Source organism: Chiloscyllium punctatum, chromosome 4, assembly GCF_047496795.1.
Source record: "Chiloscyllium punctatum isolate Juve2018m chromosome 4, sChiPun1.3, whole genome shotgun sequence".
NCBI lineage: Eukaryota > Metazoa > Chordata > Chondrichthyes > Orectolobiformes > Hemiscylliidae > Chiloscyllium > Chiloscyllium punctatum.
This window is the reverse complement of record NC_092742.1, coordinates 97,852,306-97,878,692: the sequence shown is the minus strand read 5'-3', so window position 1 is coordinate 97,878,692 and position 26,387 is coordinate 97,852,306. Positions and strand designations below refer to the sequence as shown.

General features: G+C 40.9%; 1 protein-coding gene across 2 annotated transcripts in view; it reads right to left on the bottom strand.

Annotated features, from left to right (window-relative positions):
• Positions 1-1,229: 1,229 nt before the first annotated feature.
• The window catches only part of LOC140476560 (vam6/Vps39-like protein), a 104,290-nt gene continuing 79,132 nt past the window's right edge, over positions 1,230-26,387 (bottom strand). For both annotated transcript variants that reach the window (XM_072569356.1, XM_072569357.1), the window contains 5 exons: positions 24,903-24,948; positions 24,331-24,480; positions 20,488-20,622; positions 19,206-19,297; positions 1,230-11,018 (listed from right to left, as the gene is read on the bottom strand). In XM_072569356.1, coding sequence (XP_072425457.1) covers positions 10,937-11,018; positions 19,206-19,297; positions 20,488-20,622; positions 24,331-24,480; positions 24,903-24,948 — 505 coding nt within the window. In that variant the 3' untranslated portion in view covers positions 1,230-10,936. The remainder of the gene's footprint in view (positions 11,019-19,205; positions 19,298-20,487; positions 20,623-24,330; positions 24,481-24,902; positions 24,949-26,387) is intronic.

Sequence of the window (26,387 nt, the reverse complement as noted above, 5' to 3'; positions counted from 1 at the left end):
ATCACCATTATTAATAATAACTTTATTTAATTATAGTTTTACATAATTAACAATTTCAATTCCCCAGTTGGTATGGTGGGACTTGAACTCATATATCCAGATCATTAATCCATACTTCTGTGCTATTCAGTAATATAACCATTATGCTACAGTGCTGCATGACTTATATATATAACCAAAGCCAGCTAAAATAGTACCAGAGTCACAGGGTAGTGTTTATTTTTTACATTTCCTGCTAATTGTGATAGTGATATTCTGATGCATGATCAAAGGCAGATATTTTCTTCCCATTTCCTTACAAATTTTCCAGCTTTTTTCATTGACGTTTCTAACATTTGCAGCAATAAAGCCACATGGGAACCAGTACAAGCCTGAAGTCACAAAGGTGGGCATTATTTAACTTGTGAACACAGAACTGAATGTCAGCAGGCTATTTATGGAAGAACAGCTCAAAGAACGGACTAAAAATTGAGTCAATTAGATTGCATAAATAGTGGACATGACTGAGAATCTTGACTGCTAACCCTTTCTTTTGCTTATAGGCTTTGAAATTGTAGCATCCCAGCCAATCCTGGGAGGGGACTGCAGTTCAGTCCACTTGGTCAGTGGCACAGCTGCACAGTACCTTAAAACTTCTGAGATTGCACCTGCTTTCCAGCCACTCCTATCATTTCCAAGATACATTCAAACTTATGTTGATAGCTGGTTTCATGTCTCTATTGTCCCTCCCCTTCAGTTTGTTTAGGTTTATTGTTAGTTTATTCTAAAATTTACTGTCCTCAATGTTGACCAAACACTTATCTGAGTGAACTACTTCTAGAGTTAAGCTTAAGCTGTGCTAAATTGCCATGACAAAGTACAGTATGGAGCAAAAGACTAGATATATTTAGGTTCGCCCTGCAATCGGATATTCTCTACTTGAGACATTATTACTCCCAGACTTCAACTCCCCCGTTAAAGATCAGGAACCCACCATCCAGTCTATTGATATTTAGCAGAAATTCACATCAACAGCACTGCTCTTTGCCAACTGATTTTAAAAAAAATTGCAAAACAACCTAAAAAAATGGACTGTTTGCTAATTAACATGCTGCATGCCATCATCTTACCTTTGTTCGAGAGCAACAGCATGGCTGGCAAGCAACCTCTCAGCATGCAAGTTAACTGAAGATATTTCAAACAAGTATGCTGTTTTGGAAAATGTCGGGCGGGGGGGTGGGTGGGAGGAAGGTGGAATGGAGTCTCAGGGGAGCGTAACACGAACAGCCAAGTTTCTGGTATCGACACTGGCTCTAATGCAACAAGGGGTATGTCAGATTCCAAGAGATCAATTGTGTTAGGGGATTCTCTAGTCTAAGGTATAAACGAATGTTTCTGTGGTCAGCAGCGAAAAATCAGAATGGCGTGTTGCTTCCCTGGTGCCAGGATCAAGGATGTCTCAGAGAGGGTGCACTATGTTCTCACGGGGGAGAGGGGCCAGCAAGAGGTCACTGTCCACATTGGAACTAATGACATAAAAAGGGAAAAGGTTGAGAGTCTGAAGGGAGATTACAGAGAGTAAGAGAGGAACTTAAAAAGGAGGTGCTCAAGAGTAGTAATACCTGGATTACTCCTGGTGCTACAAACTAGTGAGAGCAGGAATTGAAGGATAGAGAAGATGAATGCATGGTTGAGGAGCTGGTGTATGGGAGAAGGATTCACATTTTTGGATGATTGGAATTTCTTTTGGGGTAGAAATGACCTGTACAAGAAGGACAGATTGCACCTACATTGAAAGGGGACAAATATAATAGGAGGGAAATTTGCTGGAGCTGCTTGGGAGGATTTAAACTAGTAAGTGGGTGGGACCCAGGGAGATAGTGAGGAAAGAGGTCAATCCGAGACTGGTACAGTTGAGACCAGAAGTGAGTCAAACAGTCAGGGACAAGGTAGGACTAAAAATTAAATTTCATTTATTTCAATGCAAGGGGCCTAACAGGGAAGGCAGATGAACTCAGGGCATGGTTAGGAACATGGGATTGGGACATCATAGCAATTACAGAAACATGGCTCAGGGATGGACAGGACTGGCAGCTTAATGTGCCAGAACACAAATGCTTCATGAAGCAAGAGAGGAGGGGGAGTGGTGTTTTCGATATACATCCAGGGAAGTTATTTGGGTGGAACTGAGAAATAAGAAAGGATGATCACTTTATTGGGATTGTATTATAGATCTCCTAATAGTCAGACGGAAATTGAGAAACAAACTTGTGAGGAGATCTCAGCTATCTGTAAGAACCACCCTATTATTAAGGTAGGGGATTTTAACTTTCCAAATATAGACTGGGACTACCATAGTGTTAAGGGTTTAGATGGAAAGAAATTTGTTAAGTGTGTACAAGAAAATTTTCTGATTCAGTATGTGGATGTACCTACTACAGAAGGTGCAAAACTTGACCTACTCTTGGGAAATAAGACAGGTCAGGTGACTGAGGTCTCAGTGGGGGAGCACTTTGGGGCCAGCGACCATAATTCTATTAGATTTAAAATGGCGATGGAAAAGGATAGACCAGATCTAAAAGTTGAAGTTCTAAATTGGAGAAAGGCCAATTTTGGCGTATTAGGCAAGAATGTTCGAAAGCTGATTGGGGGCAGATATTCACAGGTAACGGTACGGCTGGTAAATGGGAAGCCTTCAGAAATGAGATAATGAGAACTCAGAGAAAGTATATTTCTGTTAGGGTGAAAGGAAAGGCTGGTAGGTATAGGGAATGCTGGATGACTAAAGAAATTGAGGGTTTGGTTAAAAGAAGGAAGCATATGTAAGGTATAGACAGGATAGATCAAGTGAATCCTTAGAAGAATATAAAGGCAGTAGGAGTATACTTGAGACAGAAAAATCAGGAGGGCAAAACGGGGACATGAGATAGAATTAAGGAGAATCCAAAGCTATTTGCCAAAGGGTTTTTACAAATACATTAAGAACAAAAGGGTAACCAGGGAGAAAATAGGGTCCCTCAAAGATCAGCAAGGCGGCCTTTGTGTGGAGCCACAGAAATTGGGGGAGATACTAAATGAGTATTCTGAATCAGTATTTTCTGTGGAAAAGGATATGGAAGATATAGTCTGTAGGGAAACAGATAGTGACACTTTGCAAAATATCCAAATTACAGAGGAGGAAGTGCAGGATGTCTTGAAACACAAAGGTGGATAAATCCTCAGGAGCTGATCAGGTATACCCTCGAACTCTTTGGGAAGCTAGAGAAGTGATTGCTGGGCCTTTTGCTGAGATATTTGTATCATTGATGGTCAAAGGTGAGGTGCCGGAAGACTGGAGGTTGGCTAATGTGGTGTCATTCTTTAAGAAGGGTGTTAAGGACAAACCAGGGAACTATAGACCAGTGAGCCTGACGTTGGTGGTGGGCAAGTTGTTGGAGGGAATCCTGAGGGACAGAATGTATATGTATTTGGAAAGGCAAGGACTGATTAGGGATAGTCAACATGGCTTCATGTCTCACAAACTTGAGTTTTTTGAGGAAGTAACAAAGAGGATTGATGAGGGCAGAGCTGTAGATGTGATCTATACGGACTTCTGTAAGGTGTACCACAAGGCTCCCTATGGGAGACTGATTAGCAAGGTTAGATCTCACGGAATACAGGGAGAGCTAGCCAGTTGAATACAGAACTGGCTCAAAGGTAGAAGGCAGAGGGTGGTGGTGGAGGGTTGTTTTTCAGACCGAAGGCCTGTGACCAATGGAGTGCCACAAGGATCGGTGCTGGGTCCTCTACTTTTTGCCATTTACATAAATGATTTGGATGCGAGCATAAGAGGTACAGTTAGTAAGTTTGCAGATTACACCAAAATTGGAGGTGCAGTGGACAGCGAAGAGGGTTACTTCAGATTACAACAGGGTCTTGATCAGATGGGCCAATGGGCTGAGAAGAGGCAGATGGAGTTTAATTCAGATAAATGCAAGGTGGTGCATTTTGGAAAAGCAAATTTTAGCAGGACTTATATACTTAATGGCAAGGTCCTAAGGAGCGTTACAGTACAAACAGATCTTGGAGTCACAGGTTCATAGCTCCTTGAAAGTGGAGTCGCAGGTAGATAGGATAGTAAAGGCGGCATTTGGTATGCTTTCCTTTATTGGCCAGAGTATTGAGTGCAGGAGTTGGAAGGTCATGTTGCGCTGTACATGACATTGGTTTGGCCACTGTTGGAATATTGCGTGCAATTCTGGTCTCCTTCCTATCGGAAAGATGTTGTGAAACTTGAAAGGGTTCAGAAAAGATTTACAAGGATGTTGCCAGGGTTGGAAGATTTGAGCTATAGGGAGAGGCTGAAGAGGCTGGGGCTGTTTTCCTTGGAGCAGAGCCTGATGGGTGACCTTTGAGGTTTACAAAATTATAAGGGGCATGGATAGGGTAAATAGGCAAAGTCTTTTCCATGGGGTCAGGGAATCCAGAACTAGAGGGCATAGGTTTAGGGTGAGAGGGGAAAGATATAAAAGAGACCTAAGGGAAAACTTTTTCACACAGAGGGTGGTACGTGTATGGAATGAGCTGCGAGAGGAAGTGGTGGAGGCTGGTTTAATTGCAACATTTAAGAGGCATTTGGATGGGTATGTGAATAGGAAGGGTTTGGAGGGATATGGGCCGGGTACTGGTAGGTGGGTTGGGATATCTGTTCGGCATGGACGGGTTGGACCGAAGGGTCTGTTTCCACGCTGTACATCTCTATGACTCCATATAGGATTTATATGATTCAAAGCTGTGTAATTTGGCAAAAATAAACCAACTAGTCAAAATTATTGTAAATGCTAATCCAGTAATTTCTTATAACATAAATATTTCTCTCAATGAAAAAGAGTGAAAACAATTGCTCATTGCATTAAATCTCAATTTTAGATTCTTTTTAGCCTCTTTTTAAAGGCCTTAACTAGGTAAGCAATGGACTGCCTTTTCATATTTCACTTATGGTTGGAGTCAATCAGTGCTTAGAATTTACGTGCCTTCAGACATTATTATAGCTAAGCCTCACCACTCAGTTGACATCTTAACATATGGGCACTTTCAGTTCAACAGTTAGTAATTCCTGAAGCCAGGGATATTGTAGCTGTTACTGCATTCTAATTTCTGTTTCAAAAGAGAGAACCTAAATGAGCTTACACTATGAACCTAAATATTTTTATGAAGAATTACATTAAATGCACATGCCATGATTTCCCAAAAATGCATTTCTATAACCAAACAATATTTAGAGTCGTAAGCATTCTTTGCTATTTCATTTTCTATTTTTTTTTCAGTAAAGCAGGACAAGTAAAATGGAACATAAAAATGATTTTCATTTATACAAACGTACAAATATAGCTTAAAATAATACAAAAGCATTTGAGATGAACACAAAATATAGAAGTCATCAGAATCGCTGTTGAGCAAATCTTTAATTTCTAAAAAGACTAAAAAGTGCACAAGCTTTTCAATCATTAGAGGTTAGGTGTGACATTGCACTATCAAAACGTAGAACTTCTGGAGTGTGAGCAGAGAAGAGTTGATTTTTCCAAAAGTAACTGAAAAGCATTTGTTGTTAATATTGACAGTATTTTCCCTTCAAGTTTTATTCCTTAACATCTCCATAGCAATGCCTTGCAATAAGAGAGAAGATCAGAATGGTGTGCAGTAGTTAAGACTAACTAGAAATATAATGGCAGTCGATGAAAATGTTTTTCTCCCCTCCACATTTAGGCACTTCAGATCATTTTTAAAAAACTATGAGAGTTATTTCTCTATTGTATTGTGTCTTTTATTTCATTAATATTTTATACTCCCATATTTTGATTCAGAAAATTCCAAGTTCAAGTCACTAAATCTGTTAACAGCCACTGCATCCATGCACTTTGCAGTTGAAGAGTCAACTTCAGTTTACATTTGGCGGGACCTGCTGTGAGAAGAGGTTGACAGCTATTGTTCAGTGGAGGAACTGGGAGAGAAAATTATGGCAATATTCACAACATTAACTATAGTAAAACTAAGCTGTAACTTATGGTTTATAAGTACTTGTACCACCTTGCTTACTTCCATCATGTACTGAAGGCACTAATGTAGAAGTGTGGATTCACAGGTGCCAAATGTTCTCCAATACTTAGATTTGGAGGCACAATTCATATGTGAACCTAATTATGATTATTGGTTGCATATTTGCCCGTTGGAATAATGAAAATCCCTATACGTAGACTATGATCTAGTCTTATCCTGTCCCAAAATTGTATTAGATGCGATCATTTTACCGAACACAGGCTTACTTCACAAGTCAAGCACAAATCTATTGCAGAATTGGAAGGTTTTGTAAATACAACAATCAAATCTTGAGGTAAGAACACAAACTATTTCTACCAATGAGGTGCCTAGAATTTCAATATTCTATCTTTTACTTGGGAGGGGAGGCACAGGAAAAATGCTAATGTGGTACTAAACATAACCTTAAAAGTCAGTGACCTTGAATGACCAACTTTTGATTTCTCTCAGGAAGAGGAAAGGTTTTAAAAATTATCTATGTTCAGACAAATTTCAGGTAAAAAAGGAGCACTATATTTTAATGAGTCAGAAATTTAGCAGATTAGGCAATAACATTACCCAACTTTTACTTTTGCTGCAAAAACACAGATGTGGCAGATAAAGGGATCGCAATGGTCACAATAACATGCAAACAGTCCTGGGAAAACAAATGCATTCTCTCTATCCAGAAATTCCACTTTAGCTTGTTTAGTACAAGTGTTTTTTTTTTACAGGATCTTTCAAAATAAACAAACAAATATCAATTTATTGTAAATAATGAAGTTTTTTTTGGTGAATATGCAAACATGTATAACCGAATGGAAGTTATCCCAACTAAATTCAAAATTCTATTGATAGCAAAAAATGGAAGTCAAGACCCAGTCAGAGCTGAATTCCACTCGGCCATTGATGCTTCATTCTGGATAGTTAATAAAAAATTCTTACAAGCATATACTGGACAACTTTAAGTACAAAATATGAAACACAGAAAAATTCAAACATGATCACACAGATCCAAATTCAGTAAATATAGAAAGCAATATCAAGCTGCCACATTCTCCGTGTCACCGTTAAATTTTTAAAAATTGGTGCCTAATCGTCACTATTCAATCAAATTCCTTTATTCTTTGCATGGTGCTTAATGTAATACAGAAAGATCTCATTTAAAGTTACCCTGTTCAATATAATTTCACTTTAACGTCAGAAAGTTAATTGGGCCCATCATCCTGTTCAGCATTGCAAGATTTTTAACATTGATTTTAACAATGTTTTAACATTGATTCCTGCACGAAAGTATGGACACTGCATTTGCTCCTTGTCCTCAGAGTTGTCCTCTTTCTCCACCTTGAAGCTTCAGGTGATGGCTTCTCCCTTGTCAACGTATGGGTTATAACCTTATTCTCACTCCTTAGCTCACCCATGCTCTACTTACATCTCTGCATTCCCATTCATGATCCAGATTTTATCCAAAGCTGAGGGTCTGATATTGTGGAAGTGCAAGCACCTATGGTTGAGAGATGCTGGGTCTTTTGTAATTCATGTGATCAAATTATTTTCAAAGCTGCTCCTGCCTTCTCCCAAACCATGCTCAAGGTGAGGGTTAAGGAGACGCAAGTGGGAGCATTTGAAAAAATACTGCAGAAGCCCCAGAACAATCAGGACTCTCACTTCGATAACACTGCAGCTCCAGCTTCTGGATCTTGAGTAAGAACGTAAACCAGGAGAAGTGGTCAGAGCAAAGATTAGATTAGATTACTTACAGTGTGGAAACAGGCCCTTCGGCCCAACAAGTCCACACCGACCTGCCAAAGCGCAACCCACCCATTCCCCAACATTTACCCCTTTACCTAACACTATGGGCAATTTAGCATGACCAATTCACCCAACCTGCACATCTTTGGACTGTGGGAGGAAACCGGAGAACCCGGAGGAAACCCACGCAGACACGGGGAGAATGTGCAAACTCCACACAGTCAGTCGCCTGAGTCGGGAATTGAACCCCGGTCTCTGGCGCTGTGAGGCAGCAGTGCTAACCACTGTGCCACCATGCCTCCCAGAGGCCATGACTCACGAAGGGTCTGGACCAACCAGGAGGAAAAGGAGCAGAAGGGTTAGGAAGCAGGAATACTGGTGAAAAGAAGGTACTATAAGTAGCAAGTTACATTTTTATTGTTCATCTTTTTATACATTACTAAATTTCTACATTTGGTGAATGAAATAATGTAAAATATTTAAACTTGGTATAATTGTTTTGCTCTGATAAAATAGGTCAGGCGAAACCCAACTGCAACAATGTTTCACTGAAAGTTTTCATTTTCAGGAACCCTATAAAACTTTAAATGAGGACTTGCTGTATTGTTAACGTGATGTCATCTGTTGCACAAACAGTCCATTTAAATATTTTATCCATGATTAATTCCTTATCTCTGCCCTCCAAATTATTTCTGTTCTTCCAGATATTATCCCAATTTAAGTCGGTGAGCACTCCAACATTTAGACATGATGCAGATCTATGGTCAGTCTGGAGTTTTGTTTGTTCTCCAGAAGACAGAATTCAGTTTATTGATATCCACAACTTCCTTAACCTGCTTGTTTTTCCTTTGTCCAGCTGATAATTTTACGGAGGTTTGCCATGCAAGCAAGCTTCGGTCTATTTTCTATTTTTCAACTTGGGGGCTCCAAGTTGAAATGCAATAATGCAAGGCGGCCATTAGGAATTAACGTATATACTCGATATTGTCGCTCTCATGCAAAAGTCGACTGTAGTTCTTCATAAGATAACAGATGAATCAGTGTGCTGGTCGTCATGTCCCACTCCAGCTTTCCAGTCTGCCGGTTGTTTCGCTATGCTCCCAGTCTTCTAGTCCGCTGGCTGTTGTGTTCCACTTCGGGTTTTCAGAATTACTGTAATTAGTTGTTCATTTTTCTTTATTCGTTTAGAGATAGTTGGGCTTCTGCTAACAATATGGTATGAATTTTGACAGGCATGAATATAATCTTAAAAGGTCGTCGAAAAAATTTGACTATTACTCGAGTACCTACATTAATCCTAAACTTAGGATCAACACAACAATTCAGAATAGTGTACTGAAAGTCTGACATGCAAAACTGACATGGATGTTTTGTACCCTTGAGGCTTACTATCAGGATCCTTTGAATAATCAATAACAAATTACTTCTTCAAACTCCATTTTCCAGTCTTCATATGTTTCCACATATTGTTCTTAAAAGTGTTGTCAAAGCAAATAATTGATCAGTATTTACGTGATTTTACAGTATCCCAGCTCATTGGAATAGATGGCATGAATAGGATTCAGATGGGAACGTGCAGAAAGACAATTTTCAAAATCTTCCACTTTAGAAATAGCAACATTTTTTGAAACAAAACTATAAACCCATTTCCAAAACCTAACCATTCGCTAAATATTAAAATTCAAACTTGGTGCTTAGCACTCAACAGGATTTATACTGGAACAAATTCATTTTGACAACCAGACATCACCAATTGCATTTAGCCAGAGACACAAAAATATTCCTATTCATTTTGAATACTGTTTAAAATTTACCTTTTTAGTCATTACTACACAGTCAGTTCTGATGTAACACAGTTCCGTTTCCATGTAATCCCACGTTATAAGAAAAACTCATTGTAGCAGCGCCATTTAAACTAATGGGCTGGGGTCGCATTATACCCAGTACAGGTTAGGAAAGTTTGCTTTTTACAAATAATGGTCTAAATTCTTCAATCGCGTTAAAGCCAATTCGCATCGAAGAAACATGCATTACAGCAGAACTGACTGTTACCAAAAGACAAGATTGCAGCAGTCCCATAGTCCTCTGGTAGATCATTCATATTGCCTGGGTAGTGATTTTTGCCCAATAGTTCTGGAGGAAAGGTGCAGAAGATCACCACTGAACTTGGTCATATTCTTATCTGACATTCATACACTCAGAATTTCCACTTCAAATACTGGCAATCAGCAGCTAAAAATCCTTGGGTTTTGTTTCTTCTTTCAATTCAGATAGGCAGATTAAGGGAATCAAATCAAGTGCAACTACAAAATTGCTTCCCAGCCAAAAAGAGGCGGGGATTGGTTTTGTACTTCAAATTACAAGTTACTTTAATAAGTGAGATTTAAAAGTGAAAGAAATATAAAGTGGTATTTTGTGCAATAAAATTATTCTTTCAATTCAAACTAGACTTCTAAGCACGTGTGAAGAGAAGTTACAAGATACACCCAATCTTGTTAACATATATAGATTCAAGATTCCAAATTAGAGAAATCATCAAATGAGCTGCATGGCTTCAATACTGTCAGAAGACAAATGGTGTAGCATGGAGTTGAGTCCATACTAGTCATGAACATGTTATTTATATACATAATGCGTCACTATGAAAGCTTAGTTTTTTTTTGCATGTTAGAACAAGGCACACAACACTCATAATAAATGCAAGGTGCAAATAAAGGGTGAAATTACAATCTGAACAGAAGATTTGAGGTAAACCCTCAAAATGTCACACCTCTTCATCAGGAATTTAATCTCTAGAGAAGTCCAAAAACAGAGTCTTTAAAAAAAACTTGAAGCACTGAGACAGTGCTCTTTCAGACTCTGGATCTAGTGCAACTATTTTCTGGAAATGGCAAAGATCAAATATACAACTGTACACAGAAATTAGCTTCCAGTTTCTCAGCAATTCACAAAAGTAAGTATAGAGTATCCATGCCAATATCAGTTTCTGTACACAATATTAATGAAACTAACAATATATTACACAGTGCATACCATCTGCCCACTCATCCTCTAATACAGAGTCAGGCCACCTATCTGAAAGTTCATCTTGTTCAAATGTCGACTTTGAGAACACAGGAGGGTCTTGCATCCTGATTTTGACTGGTCACATCTATGCCTCTGTGGGACAAACCTTGCGGTCTTTGCAACAGAAATAATGGACCACAACCCCATTCGGGTAACGAGCAAAAGCACTGTAGAAGATACAAAAACAAATATAAATAACTAGGCAAATCAACATGGGGTCTTTAACTTTCCAAATTTGACTGGGAATACTATTGTTCAAGTACTTTGGATGGGTCAGTTTTTGTCCAGTGTGTGCAGGAGGGTCTCCTGACACAGTATGCAGGCAGGACAAGGGGGGAGGCTACATTAGATTTGGTACTGGGTAACAAACCTGGCCAGGTGTTAGATTTGGAGGTAGGTGAGGTTGGTGATAATGACCACAATTCAGTTATGTTTACTTTAGTGATGGAAAGGGATATGTACATACGCAGAGGTTGATGGAAAATATTCATCCTGGAGTTGTTACTAGTGGGGTACTGCAATGATCTGTTTTGGTCTACTGTTTGTCATTTTTATAAATGACCTGGCTGAGGGCATAGAAGGATGGGTTTGTAAATTTGCAGATGAAACTAAGGTCAGTAGAGTTGTGGATAGTGACAAAGGATGCTGTAGGTTACAGAGAGACATGGATAAGCTGCAGAGCTAGGCTGAGAGGTGGCAAATAGAGCTTAATATGGAAAGTATGGGGTGATTTACTTTGGAAGGAGGAACAGGAATGCAGAATACTTGGCTAATGGTAGGATTCTTGGTCGTGAAGATGAGCAGAGATATCTGTGTCCAGGTACATAGATCCTTGAAAGTTGCCACCCAGATTGATAGGTTTGTTAAGCAGGCATACGGTGTGTTAGCTTTTATTGGTAGAGATTGAGTTTCGGAACCATGAGTTCATGCTGCAGTTGTGGTGTGGCCACCTTTGGAGTATTGTGTACAGTTCTGGTCACTGCATTATAGGAAGGATGTGGAAGCTTTGGAAAGGGTTCGGAGGAGATTTACTCGGATGTTGCCTGGTACGGAGGAAAGGTCTTAAGAGGGACTTGAGGCTGTTTTCATTGGAGAGGTGACTTGATTGAGACATACAAGATAATCAGAGGTTTAGACAGGTTGGACATTGAGAACCTTTTTCTCAGACAGCCATGAGGGGACATAGCTTTAAATTGAGGGGTGATAGATATAAGTCAGATGTCAGAGGTAGTTTCTTTATTCAGAGAGTAGTAGGGACATGGAATGCTATGCCTGCAACAGTTGCAGACTCGCCAACTTTAAGGGCATTTAAATGGCTATTGGATAGGCACATGGAAGAGAATGGAATAGTGTAGGTTCGATGGGCTTCAGATTGTTGCGCCAACCTGTGGAACCATCGAGGGCAAAAGAGCCTGCACTGCACTGTAATGTTCTAACAGCTTAAAAATAGCACGAGTAGGCATAAGAGCAAATTTTCTATAAAATACAAGATGTATCTAATCTCTGAACTAGGGCTGGAATCAGGTACAAAATATATTTGAGGGGTCCGCTTGAGAGCTAGATTTTGATTTTCCAGCAATCTTTTAATTCTCATCAGCTCATTTGTTAAACGATACTTTCATGGAACAACATTACACATTACTGTTGATGTACAGGGTATTTGGATACAGAAGCAGAATTAGAAGGATTCATCCATATCCTAAATAATGATCTATCATGTTAAAGCTAAAACAACAACACACAAGGAAAACATTAGCATTCTAAATACAAGGAACTTTGATTATCCGAACAAGATGGGCGGGCGCTACGTTGTTTAGATAATTGATTCTTTGGTTAATCGATTCAATGCCTTTCCTCTGGGGCTCAGAGTTTTCTATTAAGTCTACTCCCCGTTCAGGAGACTAGCTGCAGCACAGCCCATGTGAGCCCCCACCCCACCACTGACCCCCTGTCAACCCCCAAGACCGCTCCCCTATCAGCCCCCAAGACCGCACCCCCACCCCCCACTGCAGTCCACCCGTCCCCCTCTCCGGGGCAGTCGGAGTGGACACCAACAAGACCTCTGCTGCTGCTACTGCCGTTTGGGGGGGGTGAGTCTCCAAATAGCACGCGCGCGCACGCCTTTTTACTGTGATGTTTTGAGAGGGTCCATCTTGCCCTGTACAGAACAATGTTAGAAAGATTGTCTGGGGAACACAGAGAGAGAGTGCGAGAGAGAGCGAGTGAAAGAGAGAGAGTGAAAGAGCGAGAGAGTGAGTGAGTGTGAGTGAGAGAGAGGTCAGTCATTTAGAGACAGCGCCTGCGTGCCCATCAGTCCAGGACTGTTCTTGGCAGCACTTTTAATCACTGTCAACAAAATACATGATCAGTGTTGGACACACGTCTTTGACGTAATGCTTCTATCGGGACCTCGAGATCTTCTTTGGATTATTTGATTTTCGGATAATTGGTATTCGGGTAATCGAGGTTCCTCTGTATCACCATATTTAAACAGGCATAAAAGTTAGCAAACATTTTGTTCAAAAGTAACTGATATAAACTTTGACACACAGAAAGCCATCACCCTAAAATGAGTGTTGTCCTGAGTGCTCCTTTGTTAACAGGTTGGAAGACATCTCTCTCCCCCTTGCAACGTCTGCATCTCTGACCATTACATCTCAGTGTTTCTCAAGTCCCTCTGGCCTCTTTCATTCATCATCTCCAAGTCAAAAGATCAGTGTTAGCAGGAGTAGGGGAGGAGCTGACTATGGGAGGAGATCAACAGTGAGAACTAAGTATTTAGTTCTTAGCACCATCCCCACCTTATGCTGAATCTCTCAATCAGCCATTGATTGCCTATGGTCAAAGGACAGCACATCACCCACCACTCCCACCTGGAAGTCTGCAAGCAAGCCTGCACTTGCTTGCTCATCATGCACCTAGAATGGAAATTCTCCCTCTCCACCTTGTTATACTAGCTGCAATGGGATAAGGTCCTTACGTGAGCATTAAATACCTATTTGAGGTTCTCAACTGGTAGTCAGTATGGCAGTTGCCAACATAGATTATAGAACAATACAGTAAAGTACAGGCCTTTCGACCCTCGATGTTTTGCTAACCTTTCAACCCACTCTAAGATCAGACTAACCTACAAACCCTTCAGTGTACTATCTTTCGTGTGCCTATCCAAGAGTTGCTTAGATGTCCCTAATGTATCTGACACTACCACCACCGCTGATAAGTGCATGGAATGCACTTACCACCCTCCATGTAAAGAACCTACTTCTGACATCTCCCCAAAACCTTCCTCCAATCATCTTAAAATTATGCCCCCTAGTGATAGCCATTCCTGCCCTGGGAAAAAGTCTCTGGCTATCCACTCTATCTATCCCTCTCATCATCTAGTATGCCTCTCAACCTTCTTCGCTCCAATGAGAAAAGCCCAAGCTCCCTCAACCTTTTTTCATAAGGCATGTCCTCCAGTCCAGGCAGCACCCCGGTAAATCACCTCTGCACCCTCTCTAGAGCTTCCACATCCTTCCGATAATAAGACAACCAGAACTGAATATAATATTTCAAGTGTGTCTAACCAGGGCTTTACACTGCTGCAGCATAACCATGCAGCTCCTAAACTCAATCCCCCTGCTAATGAAAGCCAACACACCATATGCCTTCTCAACCACCCTCTCAACCTGGGTGGCAACTTTGAGGGATCAATGTACGTGGACCCGAAGATCCATCTGTTCCTCCACACCGCCAAGAATCCTGCCTTTAACCCTGTAATCCGAATTCAAATTTGGCCTTCCAAAGTGAATCACTTCACACTTTTCAAGATTGAATTGCATCTGCCACTTCTCAGCCCAGCTCTGCATCATGTCAATGTCCTGTTGCAACCTACAAGCTACGCACTATCCACAACTCCACCAACCTTTGTGTCATCAGCAAACTTACTAACCCACCCTTCCACTTCCTTATCCAGGTAATTTATAAAAATCACCAAGAGCAGAGGTCCCAGAACAGATCGCTGCAAAACACCACTGGTCACCAAATTCCAGGCTTAATATCACCACCGTCTATGGGCCAGCCAATTCTGTATCCCGACAGCCAAATTTCCCTGTATTCCATGCCTCCTTACTTTCTGAATGAGCCTACCACGGGAACTTTACCAAACGACTCGCTAAAACCCTTATAGACCACATCCACTGCTCTATCTTGAATGTCTTTTGTCACATCCTCAAAGAATTCAATAAGGCTTCATAAAGCCATGCTGACTATCTCTAATCAAATTATGCTTTTCCAAATAATCATAAATCATATCTCTCAGAATCCTCTCCAATAATTTGCCCACCACAGACTGACTGCTCTGCAATCCTCAGGGTTATCCCTATTCCCTTTCTTGGGCAAGGGGATAACATTTGCCACCATCCAATCATCTGGCACTATTCCAGGGGAGGGTGCAAAGATCATTGCCAAAGGGGCAGCAATCTCTTCCCTCGCTTTCCATAGTAACCTTGGGTATACCCTGTCTGGCCCAAGGGACTTATCTATCCTCATGTTCTTCAAAATTTCCAGCACATCCTCCTTCTTGACATCAACCTGTGAGCAAAATCAGCATGTTACATGCTGTCCCCAAAGACGACAAGGTCCCTCTCACTATTGAATTGTGAAGCAAACTATTAATTAAGGACATACCCCACCACCTCTGACTCCAGGCAGAAGGTCCTCCCACTATCCCTAATCGGCCCTACCCTCACTCTGGCCGTCTTCTTGTTCCTCAGGTAAGTGTAGAACGCCTTGGGATTTTCCTCAATCCTACCTGCTAAGATGTCAGAAAATTCCCAATAGTGACTGCTCCTTTCTGGTTTCTGACTTCTCAGTAGACAAACCCTCCTGCGCTACCTCCCTTTCTGCAGCTGTTATACTGCCCCTGATAGGCAATGCCACTCTCCCACCTCTTTTACCTCCTCTGCTATTCCTTTCGAGACATCTAAATCCTGGATCATCCAACAACCATTCCTGCCCCTGTGATATCCAAGTCTCTGCAAAGGCCACAACATTGGAGCTCCACGTACTGATCCATGCGCTAAGTTCATCACCCTTCTTTCTGACGTTCTTGCATTAAAATACACACACTTCAACCTATCACACTGACTGCAACTTTATCCTATCAATTGTCTATCCTTCCTCTCAGACTCTGCATGCTGTATCTGCCTTCACAGCTACCTTATCCTCTGATCCGTAGCTCTGGTTAGCTGCAGTCTTAATCAGGATAGAGGTAGGAAGATGGTGGCTTCCACCTGCTATTCTTTTGCTAATAAATAACACAGTCAGCAAACTTGCCACGAGGGAGGGCAAAAATATACATCTATTGTATCTACTATATTAATTTCAACGTGAAATAGACAGTTTGAGCTTGAGAATCAGTTTGTTAGCTTCAAATTCATTTAAATCTAAAAAATGAAGTTATAGATAGCTAAAGGCTCAGCTGTTTCCAACATGTCACATGCAATAGGCCTAAACTTTGAAGGTGAAATCATCATCTCAATACATCTAGTGCTATGACCCCAGCTTTACAATCATCTTTGCAAAGGTATCAGGGTCACGAAGAGACAATATTAGACTACAGTCCTAGACTAACCTATGAATAGGTGTCAACTATGGCAAGTTTTAGACAATATAACGTGCTACAAAACAAAATTGGGCAGAATGACAATGCATTCCTTCTCGATGAGTTCAATACGCTCTGTTTGTTATAAACAGAAGGTCAGTGAAGTGATGTCACCTGCCCAGATAGCCTCAGGTGCACCTGCACCTAGTTGCCACCTCAGAGATCAGATCAACCTTCTTGAAAGAGTGAACCCAAGAAAAGTGACTGGTGCAGTTGGAGACCCAGCCTTGCACTCAGATCCTATACAGACTAATTGGTAGGAATATTTCACAGAATCTTTGACCTCTCTTATTCCAATGAGAGGTCCCCATCTGCTTGAAGACAATCACTTTCATCCTGGTGCCAAAGAAAAATCAGGCAACAAGCCTTCATGACTACTGCCTGGTGGCTCTGACATCCACCATTACGAAGTGGTTTGAGAGGTTAGTAAATGGCACACATCAACTCCCAGATTTCCTGGATTTACTACAAGTCACCCATGGTCACATTGGGTCTACTGCAAATGCCAATGCCCTGGCCCATGCTCATCCCTGGAACATCTGGATAACAAAGACACCTATTTATTGATTTTAGCTCCACTTTCAACACCACAATTCCAACCAAAATCAAAGTTCAAGACCTAGGACTCCACTCTATCCTCTACAACTGGGTCCTCTGCTTCCTGACCCACAGACTGCAACCAGTAAGGATAGGGAACAACACTTCCTCCACGACGATCCTCAACACCAGTCTCTCACAAGGCTGCGCAATCAGCCCCTTACTATACCTCTACACTCTCAACTTGGGGCCAAATTCAGCCATAACTCCACTTACAAATTTGCTGATGACACCCCAGTGGATCGGATCTCAAACAACAATAAGACAGCGTAGGAAAGAGACAGAAAGTTTACTGGCATGCTATGAGGTCAACAATCTCTCCCTCAACATCAACAAAATGAAGAAACTGGTCATCGACTTCAAGAAATGGAGTGGAAGATATGTTCCTGTCTGTATCAGTGATACTGAGGCAGAGGTGATAGAGAGCTTTAAGTTCCTGGGAGTAAATATCACCAATCTTTCCTGGTCCATCCACATTGAACTGCAATCAAGAAAGCACACCAATGCCTCTACTTCTTCAGAAGGCCAACAAAATTCAGCATGCCCACAATGTCACTTACTATTTTAAATAGATGGACCACAGAAAGCATTCAATCCAGATGCATCACAGCTCAGTAGGGCAACTGCTCTATGACCAGAAGAAATTAGAGAATTGCGAATGTAGCCCAGTCCACCATACAAATCAGCCTTTCTTCCAGTGACTCCATCTACACTTCCAACTGCCTTGGGAAAGCAGTTAAAATAATTAAAGACCCCTCCCATGCCAGTTATATTCTCTTCCACACTTTCATTGGGCAGAATTTTCACAAGTTTAAAAACATGTATCAAACATTCAAGAACAACTTCTTCCCTGCTATTATCTGAATTATGAATGGTCCTCTTATATATCAGAGTTGATCTTTCTCTGCACTCTGTAACCGTAACACAATTCTCCATTTTGTTCTATTACCTTGATGTACTCATGTGAGGTATTACTTGTCTGGTTAACACACAAAACAATACTTTTCACTGTATCTCAGTCCATGACAACAATAAATCAAAACAATACAAAAGATATTCAACTCTTCCTCTATGACACACACAATAAAATTAACAAAGGAAAAAGTGATGACCGCAGATTTTGGAGATCAGAGTCGAGATTGTGGTGCTCGAAAAGCACAACAGGTCAGGCACCATCTGAGGAGCAGGAGAATCGACATTTTGGGTATAAGCCCTTTATCAGGAATAAGCCCTGATGGAAGGGCTTATGCCCGAAATGTCATCAGGGCTTATTCCTGATGAGCGGCTTATGCCCAAAATGTCGATTCTCCTGCTTCTCAGATGCTACCTGACCTGCTGTGCTTTTCCAGCACCGCACTCTCGATCATAAAATTAATAAAGCAAAGAAAATGTGCTACTAGAGATCCACCTTGCTTGGATTAGTTCGTAATAGTGCATCTTTGTTGTGAAACAATCCAACACAGTATGAATACCAGGATTTCTACGCATACCGAGAACAATGATGCAGCAAAATTCACACCAGGAAACAGCAAGCCATTTGTAAATTAATAAACTCAAGAACCAAGATCCATTTGGCAGTTCAGCACCAAATGTTGCAAAAAGCAAGTGAAAGGCAGAAAACAGCAGTTTTTAATGCCAACCCTAGTCTGTTTCCACACTATGAACATCCTATTTATAGGAGTCTGAAGCTTTTTTGAGGAAGGGAATATTTTCACGGTTCGAAAGTCCTGGAAGTAATTAATACACCAGATGACTGGATAAGCATCATGATTTCATCAAAGTGGGAATATATGAAGGAGCATATGAAACAGTACATTTGACCTGAAAACCCTGTTCATTAATTTTCTTGTGCAATGTTATTAATTCATTATCCCTTGTTGTTACTTCTCCTAACAGAACCTATTGTTATATAGTTAAAATGGCTCTTTATGGGCATAAATTACATTTGGAAACATAATTATAACTGCTGGCTGTTAGTCACAGGTCAAACGAACATAATACATTTAGTATTTTTGGTAAAGACTTGGGGACTCCAAACACCACTTTTGCCAAGGAGTGAATGGAGGTCAGATTTCCACAGGTAACCATTTGCTACAGGGAGAAACTAAACCTGTTTCCAATTTTCTTCTTGCAGACCCGACAGACTTTTTCCTCTGTTATGATGCATTTCACCTCCTGGTGATAAATTCTCTGCTCCTGGATCTATTAGATAAAAAAAAGAGAACGTGCATTTTATATGCCAAAGTAGTTAACTCAGCCAATCAAGTATTTTTGGAATACAGTTGTTGATAGAATAGCCAAATTCAATTTGCTATTTTCTGCATAGCACCCAGTGTGTCCAATGAACTTCCTTTTCTTCTTCAAATCATATCATACACATTGGAGGGAACCATTTGCTTTAACATTTCATCTAAAATACGGTATCACCACAATACAGCACTCAGTGTTACATTAAAGTATATCCCTAGACTAATTACGTCCCCATTTGTTGATGAGATTCTTAACCGAAACTGAAATTGCCATCATGGCAGCCATACCAAACAAAACATGCAAACTGGCACAAAAATCCCACTGCCCTTATAAAACTTTTTGTCAAATAATTAAGTTCAATTTCTCACTTTTTGCTTTATCTAGGGCTAATATAATACACATTACCCTGCTTCCTTACCCTATCCAATTACTTTTCTTGAAATTCTACATTAATCAGTATCGGAGATGCTACTGTATACTGGTTTCACCTTGAGTCATCAGATTGGGACTGAGAAATTTACGGCCAGAGATAGGAAGCATAAATATTTATTCGTCAGAACTCAACCCTAAATGGTCTCAAGCAAAAGAATATTTCAATTCATTTTTCACCCCAGTTCCCAGACAAGCATCTCTTGACATCTCTGGATGAGGTTCCTAAATTAGGGGCACTTGTGCCATATGGATTTATGCCCAAAATAATACCTCTTAAAACTTTTGGATGCAGAGATTTATGATCTTCCCAATGTCGGTTCTGAATTTCGATTAGAGTGTCAGAGGTAAACAATCTCAGTAATTAATCCACCGTAAGAATCAATTCCTGTTAAAGATTTTGTAATAGCTTATGAAAAGGTAAGTACTAATTGCTTCTAAAAGTGTATCGAAAATGCTCAGAGTTTATTGGAGTTGGACTGAATGGGAAGTGATTTTACTCGTGGGGACTCTTTAAAGGGCAAAAGTATAAAATGAGCTGAGCCCATTGGAAATTGATGCAACTAGCAGTGATGGAACTTGCTTTCTTGTCATTGCAATTGTGAGAGAGAATGTAAAGTACTTTTGTTTGCAGAGACCATATGCTTGGATGAGGAATAGTCACCTGAAACCAATTTTTAATCGCTGGGTCCAAGTGCAAATAAGTGACTTACACGAAGGAACTCTGCATGAAGGAGCCCTTTCATAACTTGATTGCAGCGCCGTTTCTGAGCATTTCCTTCAAGGACATTCTCCAGAAATACTCTGATCTCCCGGATTTGCGTGTTGGCAGGTAGCAGATTCAAAGTCTGCAGAAACATTTTTAATAGAAATGTTACAGAAATATTAACACAGTGAAATACTGTTCACGGTATATATTTAACACTATGTTTTACAACAATTTCAATGCTTACTTTTGATGCTTTGTGAATATTGACCTCAACTGGAATGTGCTTACTCAAAAAAGGATAGGGTTCAGCTCTGAGGTGCTCAAAAATTGAATTGGTTGCTAACTCCCAGTGGTCAGCCTCACATGAACCATGGCCAGTTGGCTGAAATTTCCTTGAGCAGGCAATGCCTTGATGGCTCATTTGTGATCTTAGGATAACTATGTATTGTTGGCACCTTCTTTTATACATGCAGGGTATCTTTTATGATCTTTGTATGATTTCAGAATTTTAAAACATGAATCAGCAGTTTGGAGAAATAGTTCTACCTTCCTAAATCAGCACTTCAGTTGCCCTTGATAGTTCTGTTACAGATCCAGTTGAACAACAGGCACCAAATAATTTCAAATCCTTCCCTGCAGGTTGAAGCTAATAGAAGTTCTCAGCATTGCACAAGTGCATTGGATATACTCTTATACAATCACCATGCTTGCACAGACTCCTCCTTGTTAACAAGGAACTACATAAAGATTTGTTGCTGAATGGTCAATTTTTATACCTAGATAATGTCATAAAGCAACTTGAATACGTTCTCCCTAACACCTCATGATTTTCAGCTATTAATGGAATACTTCATTTAAGCTCTATTGTGATGACAGAAGCAAAATATTTGGCCATTTTGTCTGCCATATCTTTAATATCTACTATATACTTGCCCTTTCATTTTTTAAAAATACCTTTAGAAAATGGTTACCTGCTTTTATATTCTTAGTTAGCTTCCCCTCTTACTCTAATTTCTTCCTTGTGATGACCTTTTAGTTACTCTCTGCCATTCTATTTACTCCAACAAGTCACCTGACCTGACACTCCTCTTTGTGCAGTTGTATGTTTTTGCTGAAGTTTGATGGCACGTCTTCCAGTGAATATTTGTCTTTACAGTAGGCATGTAATTATTCTTGGGTATGCTGAAATATCCCTTAAATGTCTACCAAAGTCTCTATTGATTTTTAGTTTCTTTGAGTTTTCTTTAGGGTTGCCTTAACTCCGGGGTTATTAATTAATCCTGTCACATCACACAATATTTAAATCTAAAAAATCACCTGCGTTCTGGTCAGTTTAAAAATGTGCTGTTTGAAGAAAGCATATCAAAATTTGCATGTTGGGAGGGATTCTATTATTCTATGATAAAAATATTCTTTGGCCTCATCCAGACTACCACTGCCAGTTTTCAGTTTATATGTCGATTAAAGTCAGCCATGATTATTGCCATTGGTTTATCACAAGCACCCAATACGTTTACTTTATTTCACATTGTGGCTATTGTTGCTGGGGTGGGGGTGCAAGAGCACAGATCACTTCCACTAATTATTTCTTCCCTCCAATATGGAGCGTGGGTTTCCTCCCACAATCCAAAGATGTGCAGGACAGGTGAATTGGCCATGCCCATCGTGTTCGGTTCATTAGTCAGGGGTAAAGATAGGGTAGCGGAATGGGTCTGGTTGGGTTACTCTTTGGAGGGTCGCCCTCCCCTTTGAGGATTTTCTGCAGTCCAGTCCTCTGTAGGGAATCAATCTAATCTAATATTCCTCATCTCCACCCAAACGGATTCTGAATCCTAATCTACTGAACCAATCTCTAACTACTGCACAAATGCCATATTTGATCAACTGTTCTACCCTTCCAGCTTTACTTGACTTCCTATTTTTCTTTCATATTACATATCTCTCAATATTCAGGACCCAATTCTTGTCATCCTACAGCCGGGCGGCACGGTGGCACAGTGGTTAGCACTGCTGCCATACAGCGCCAGAGACCCGGGTTCAATTCCCGCCTCAAGTGACTGACTGTGTGGAGTTTGCACATTCTCCCAGTGTCTGCGTGGGTTTCCTCCGGGTGCTCCGGTTTCCTCCCACACTCCAAAGATGTGCTGATCAGGTGGATTGGCTATGCTAAATTGCCCGTAGTGTTAGGTAAGGGATAGATGTAGGGGTATGGGTGGGTTGCGCTTCGGCGGGGCGGTGTGGACTTGTTGGGCCGAAGGGCCTGTTTCCACTCTAAGTAATCTAATCTAATCTAATCCATAGTTCTGTTTTGCCTACCAGATTGTATTTATTTATTCAATCCATAACCCATGTTATGCTCCTTTTGCTCAATGTGGGAGCTCAGGGACACAGCTGGTGTCCTTGGCTCCTATATGTGCAAGAAGTGTGTCCAATTGCAGCTCTTGTTAGACTGCAAGATGGCTCTGGTGCTGTGATGGACTCACTTTAGAGCATATGCGATGTTGAGTGGGTCATGGATAGCACATTTAGCGAATTGGTCACACCTCAGATTAGGATTGCTGAGGGAGAAAGGGAATGAGTGACCAAAAGGCAGAGAAAGAGCAGGAAGGTAGTGTCGATGTCCCCTGCGGTCATCTCCCTCCAAAACAGGTATACTGTTTTGGATACTGTTGGGGTAGATGACTCACCAGGGGAGGCAGCAGTAGCCAAATTCATGGCACTGTGGCTGGCTCTGCTGTACAGAAGGGCTATATAGTCTTGGGGATTCAATTATAAGCGGAGCAGATAGGCTGTGGTCAAAAATGAGACTCCCGAATGGTATATTGCTTCCCAGGTGCACAGGTCAGGGAAGCCTCAGATCGACTGCAGAAAATTCTCAAGGGGGAGGGCGAACAGCCAGTTGTCATGATGCATGTGGGCACGAATAATATAGGTTAAAAAAAAAATGGGATGAGGTCCTATACGAAGAATTTAGGGAGTTAGAAACCAAGTCGAAGTAGGACCTCCAAGCTAGTAATCTCAGGATTGCTACCAGTGCCACGTAGGATGATAGAATATTTAGGATAAATGCGTGGTTTGAGACATGGTGCAGCAGGGAAGGGTTCAGATTTTTGGGACATTGGGACTGGTTCTGGGGGAGATGGGACTGGAACCAATGCCCTTGGGGGTGCTTTTGCTAATGCTGTTTGGGAGAGTTTAAACTAACGCGGCAGGGGATGGGAATCAAATGAGGTTGGTGGACAGGAAGGAGGTAGTAATTACAGCCTGTAAGGAACTAGCTAATGAAATCAGCACGACTAAGGGGAAGAGCAGGCAGGAAGCAGGATGAACACAGAGGGATTGGTGGTCTGAGGTGCATTTGTTTTAATGCAAGAAGTATAGTAGGTAAAGCAGATGAATTAGGACTTGGATTAGTACCTGGGAATATGATGTTATTGCTAGAACTGGGACTTGGTTGAAGGGAGGGCTTGATTGGCAACTAAATGCCCCAGGATATCGAATCTTCAGGTGGGATAGAGAGGGAGGTAAAAGGGGTGGAGGAGTTGCATTACTGGTCAGAGAAGACATCACAGTAGTGCAAAAGGAGGGCACTATGGAGGACTTGAGCCAACCAAGCTAACAGGTTTGCACATGACATGTGAGATCATATAATTGGAAGTTTTCTTCCTTATTGGAGAGTAGAACAGACAAAAAAAGTCACCTGCCTCATATTTCAAATTCAATGTTAACCGAGGATCTCTAGCATTTTAGTGAATAATTCTTTATGGAGTTTCAGTCTTATTGACAAGTACTAAAAAACTGGCACTGAATTTTACATCTGCTTGTCCAGGTACAACACTGACAGTACCTTTGTGGTGTCAAGTTTGCTGTGGTGCAGTTCTAGCACTTGCAGTGCAGCCTGAAGATTTGCCTGTGGCTCTAGTATCTCCATCCGGATTGGTCCAACACAATGAATATCAGGAGGTGACAAATACATACGTAGTAGAGAAAGATACACCTAATGAAATAATTAAATTGTTTATGTAACCATTTACCTTTCAACGTACTGTGATTATGAGCTAGAGAAAAAAAATTATGACTGTTTCATTAACAATTTTAATATGTTTTTGACTAACTTAACTAGCTATATGAGGCAAGCTAGTAAGTAAACATCAATAAACAGCACCATATACTCTTGAAGTGCTGAATACAACTGCCCTGATCACTATTTAACAAATTGCCCAAGTCCTCTGGGGTGCTCCCCCACCTTGGTATCCATTTAACTTGAAGTACAGCACACGATAGTTAAACTGTTTGTTCCTAGCTACAGATTGGATTTACCTCCCCTCCTCCCTCCCTTAAGGGGTAGAAGACTTGACCCCCGACAGTTTAAAACTGTAATTCTACTGCACAGGATGGATTAGCACTGTGCATACTCACATCTTTGTCACCTTCCTTGTTCCAGTCATAATGTTTGTGACAGTATCTGAAATTGGAAAGGAAAACGTACTCATTAAAATCAACCTATGCAAATCACGTCCACTTGAATTGCACTAATAAGGGTAAAAGCAAGTGAACTCCACTTAAAAAATAATTTTCTGAACTAGAAAAAGCTAAATAGAACTTGGCAAGATTAGTGAGAAATCCAACAGGCGAATTTCTAACATTTTCATTGTGAGTACTGTCACAACTCACTGAGGTTGTATATTGGAAGTCAGACTTAGAGTAAGTTGGTAAGATAGTTGAAATTAAATTTCTAAATAGAGGACACAATAATATAGGAGCAGAAGTGAGTCATTCAAACTGAAGCCTGCTCTGCCATTCAACTAGATTGTGAATAAACTTCTACCTCATTCATTTTCCTGCACTGTCCTCATATCCCTCTATTAATAATATTGAGGGATCTAGCAATCTTTGTCTTTGGTATTGCGAACAACTGAGTCTCTACAACCTTGTTCCATGATTCTGTAGCCCTCTAAAGTAGAGAAGGTCGCAATTTACCATCCTTTGTGTATAATTTCGAACACATTTCGTTTGCAGTTTCCTTGTCACAACAGAAGGAAAAGCTTTGATATCCTGAACTGCAAATGAAACATATTCCGAGAGGCAGATCCTCGAGGAATCCTAACACCTCTTGAATTGTACCCCAACAACAGCTATATTCTCTGAAGAGAATTATGGTGAAAGGGAAAGTCTGTGCTTGTAGGTGTACTTTCTCAGGCATTTGTGGGCGGGACGGTGGCACAGTGGTTAGCACTGCTGCCTCAGCGTCAGAGACCTGGGTTCAATTCCCGCCTCAGGCGACTGACTGTGTGGAGTTTGCACATTCTCCCCGTGTCTGCGTGGGTTTCCTCCGGGTGCTCCGGTTTCCTCCCACAGTCCAAAAATGTGCAGGTTAGGTGAATTGGCCATGATAAATTGCCTGTAGTGTTAGGTGAAGGGGTAAATGTAGGGGAATGGGTCTGGGTGGGTTGTAGTTCGGCGGGTTGGTGTGAACTTGTTGGGCCGAAGGGCCTGTTTCCACACTAAGTAATCTAATCTAAATGTTATCTTAAGCATAAAATACTGTAAAAAAATCACTTTTGTTTTGAACTGGACTAAAAAATTAGGAATAGGGTACTGGTTTAAAGCAAGGAACGGTCTCCACCTGAACCGATCAGGTACCAATGTTCTAGCGAAGAGGATAAATAGGGTGGTCAGTAGGACTTTAAACTTCTGAGTTGGGGGGAGGGAAAGTGAAAGCAACAGGGAGTATGGTGTTAAATGGAAAGACAAGCAGCAGAATAGCATGCGTGCAGGCGGATTTAAAATTGAGGCAGACTGGGAATGCAGAAAAAAGCAAGGATAACTTAGGACATCTTATGACTTCCAATATCTCTTATGATAAGAAAGTTAGCATTAAGGTGCTTCACCTGAATGCGCGTA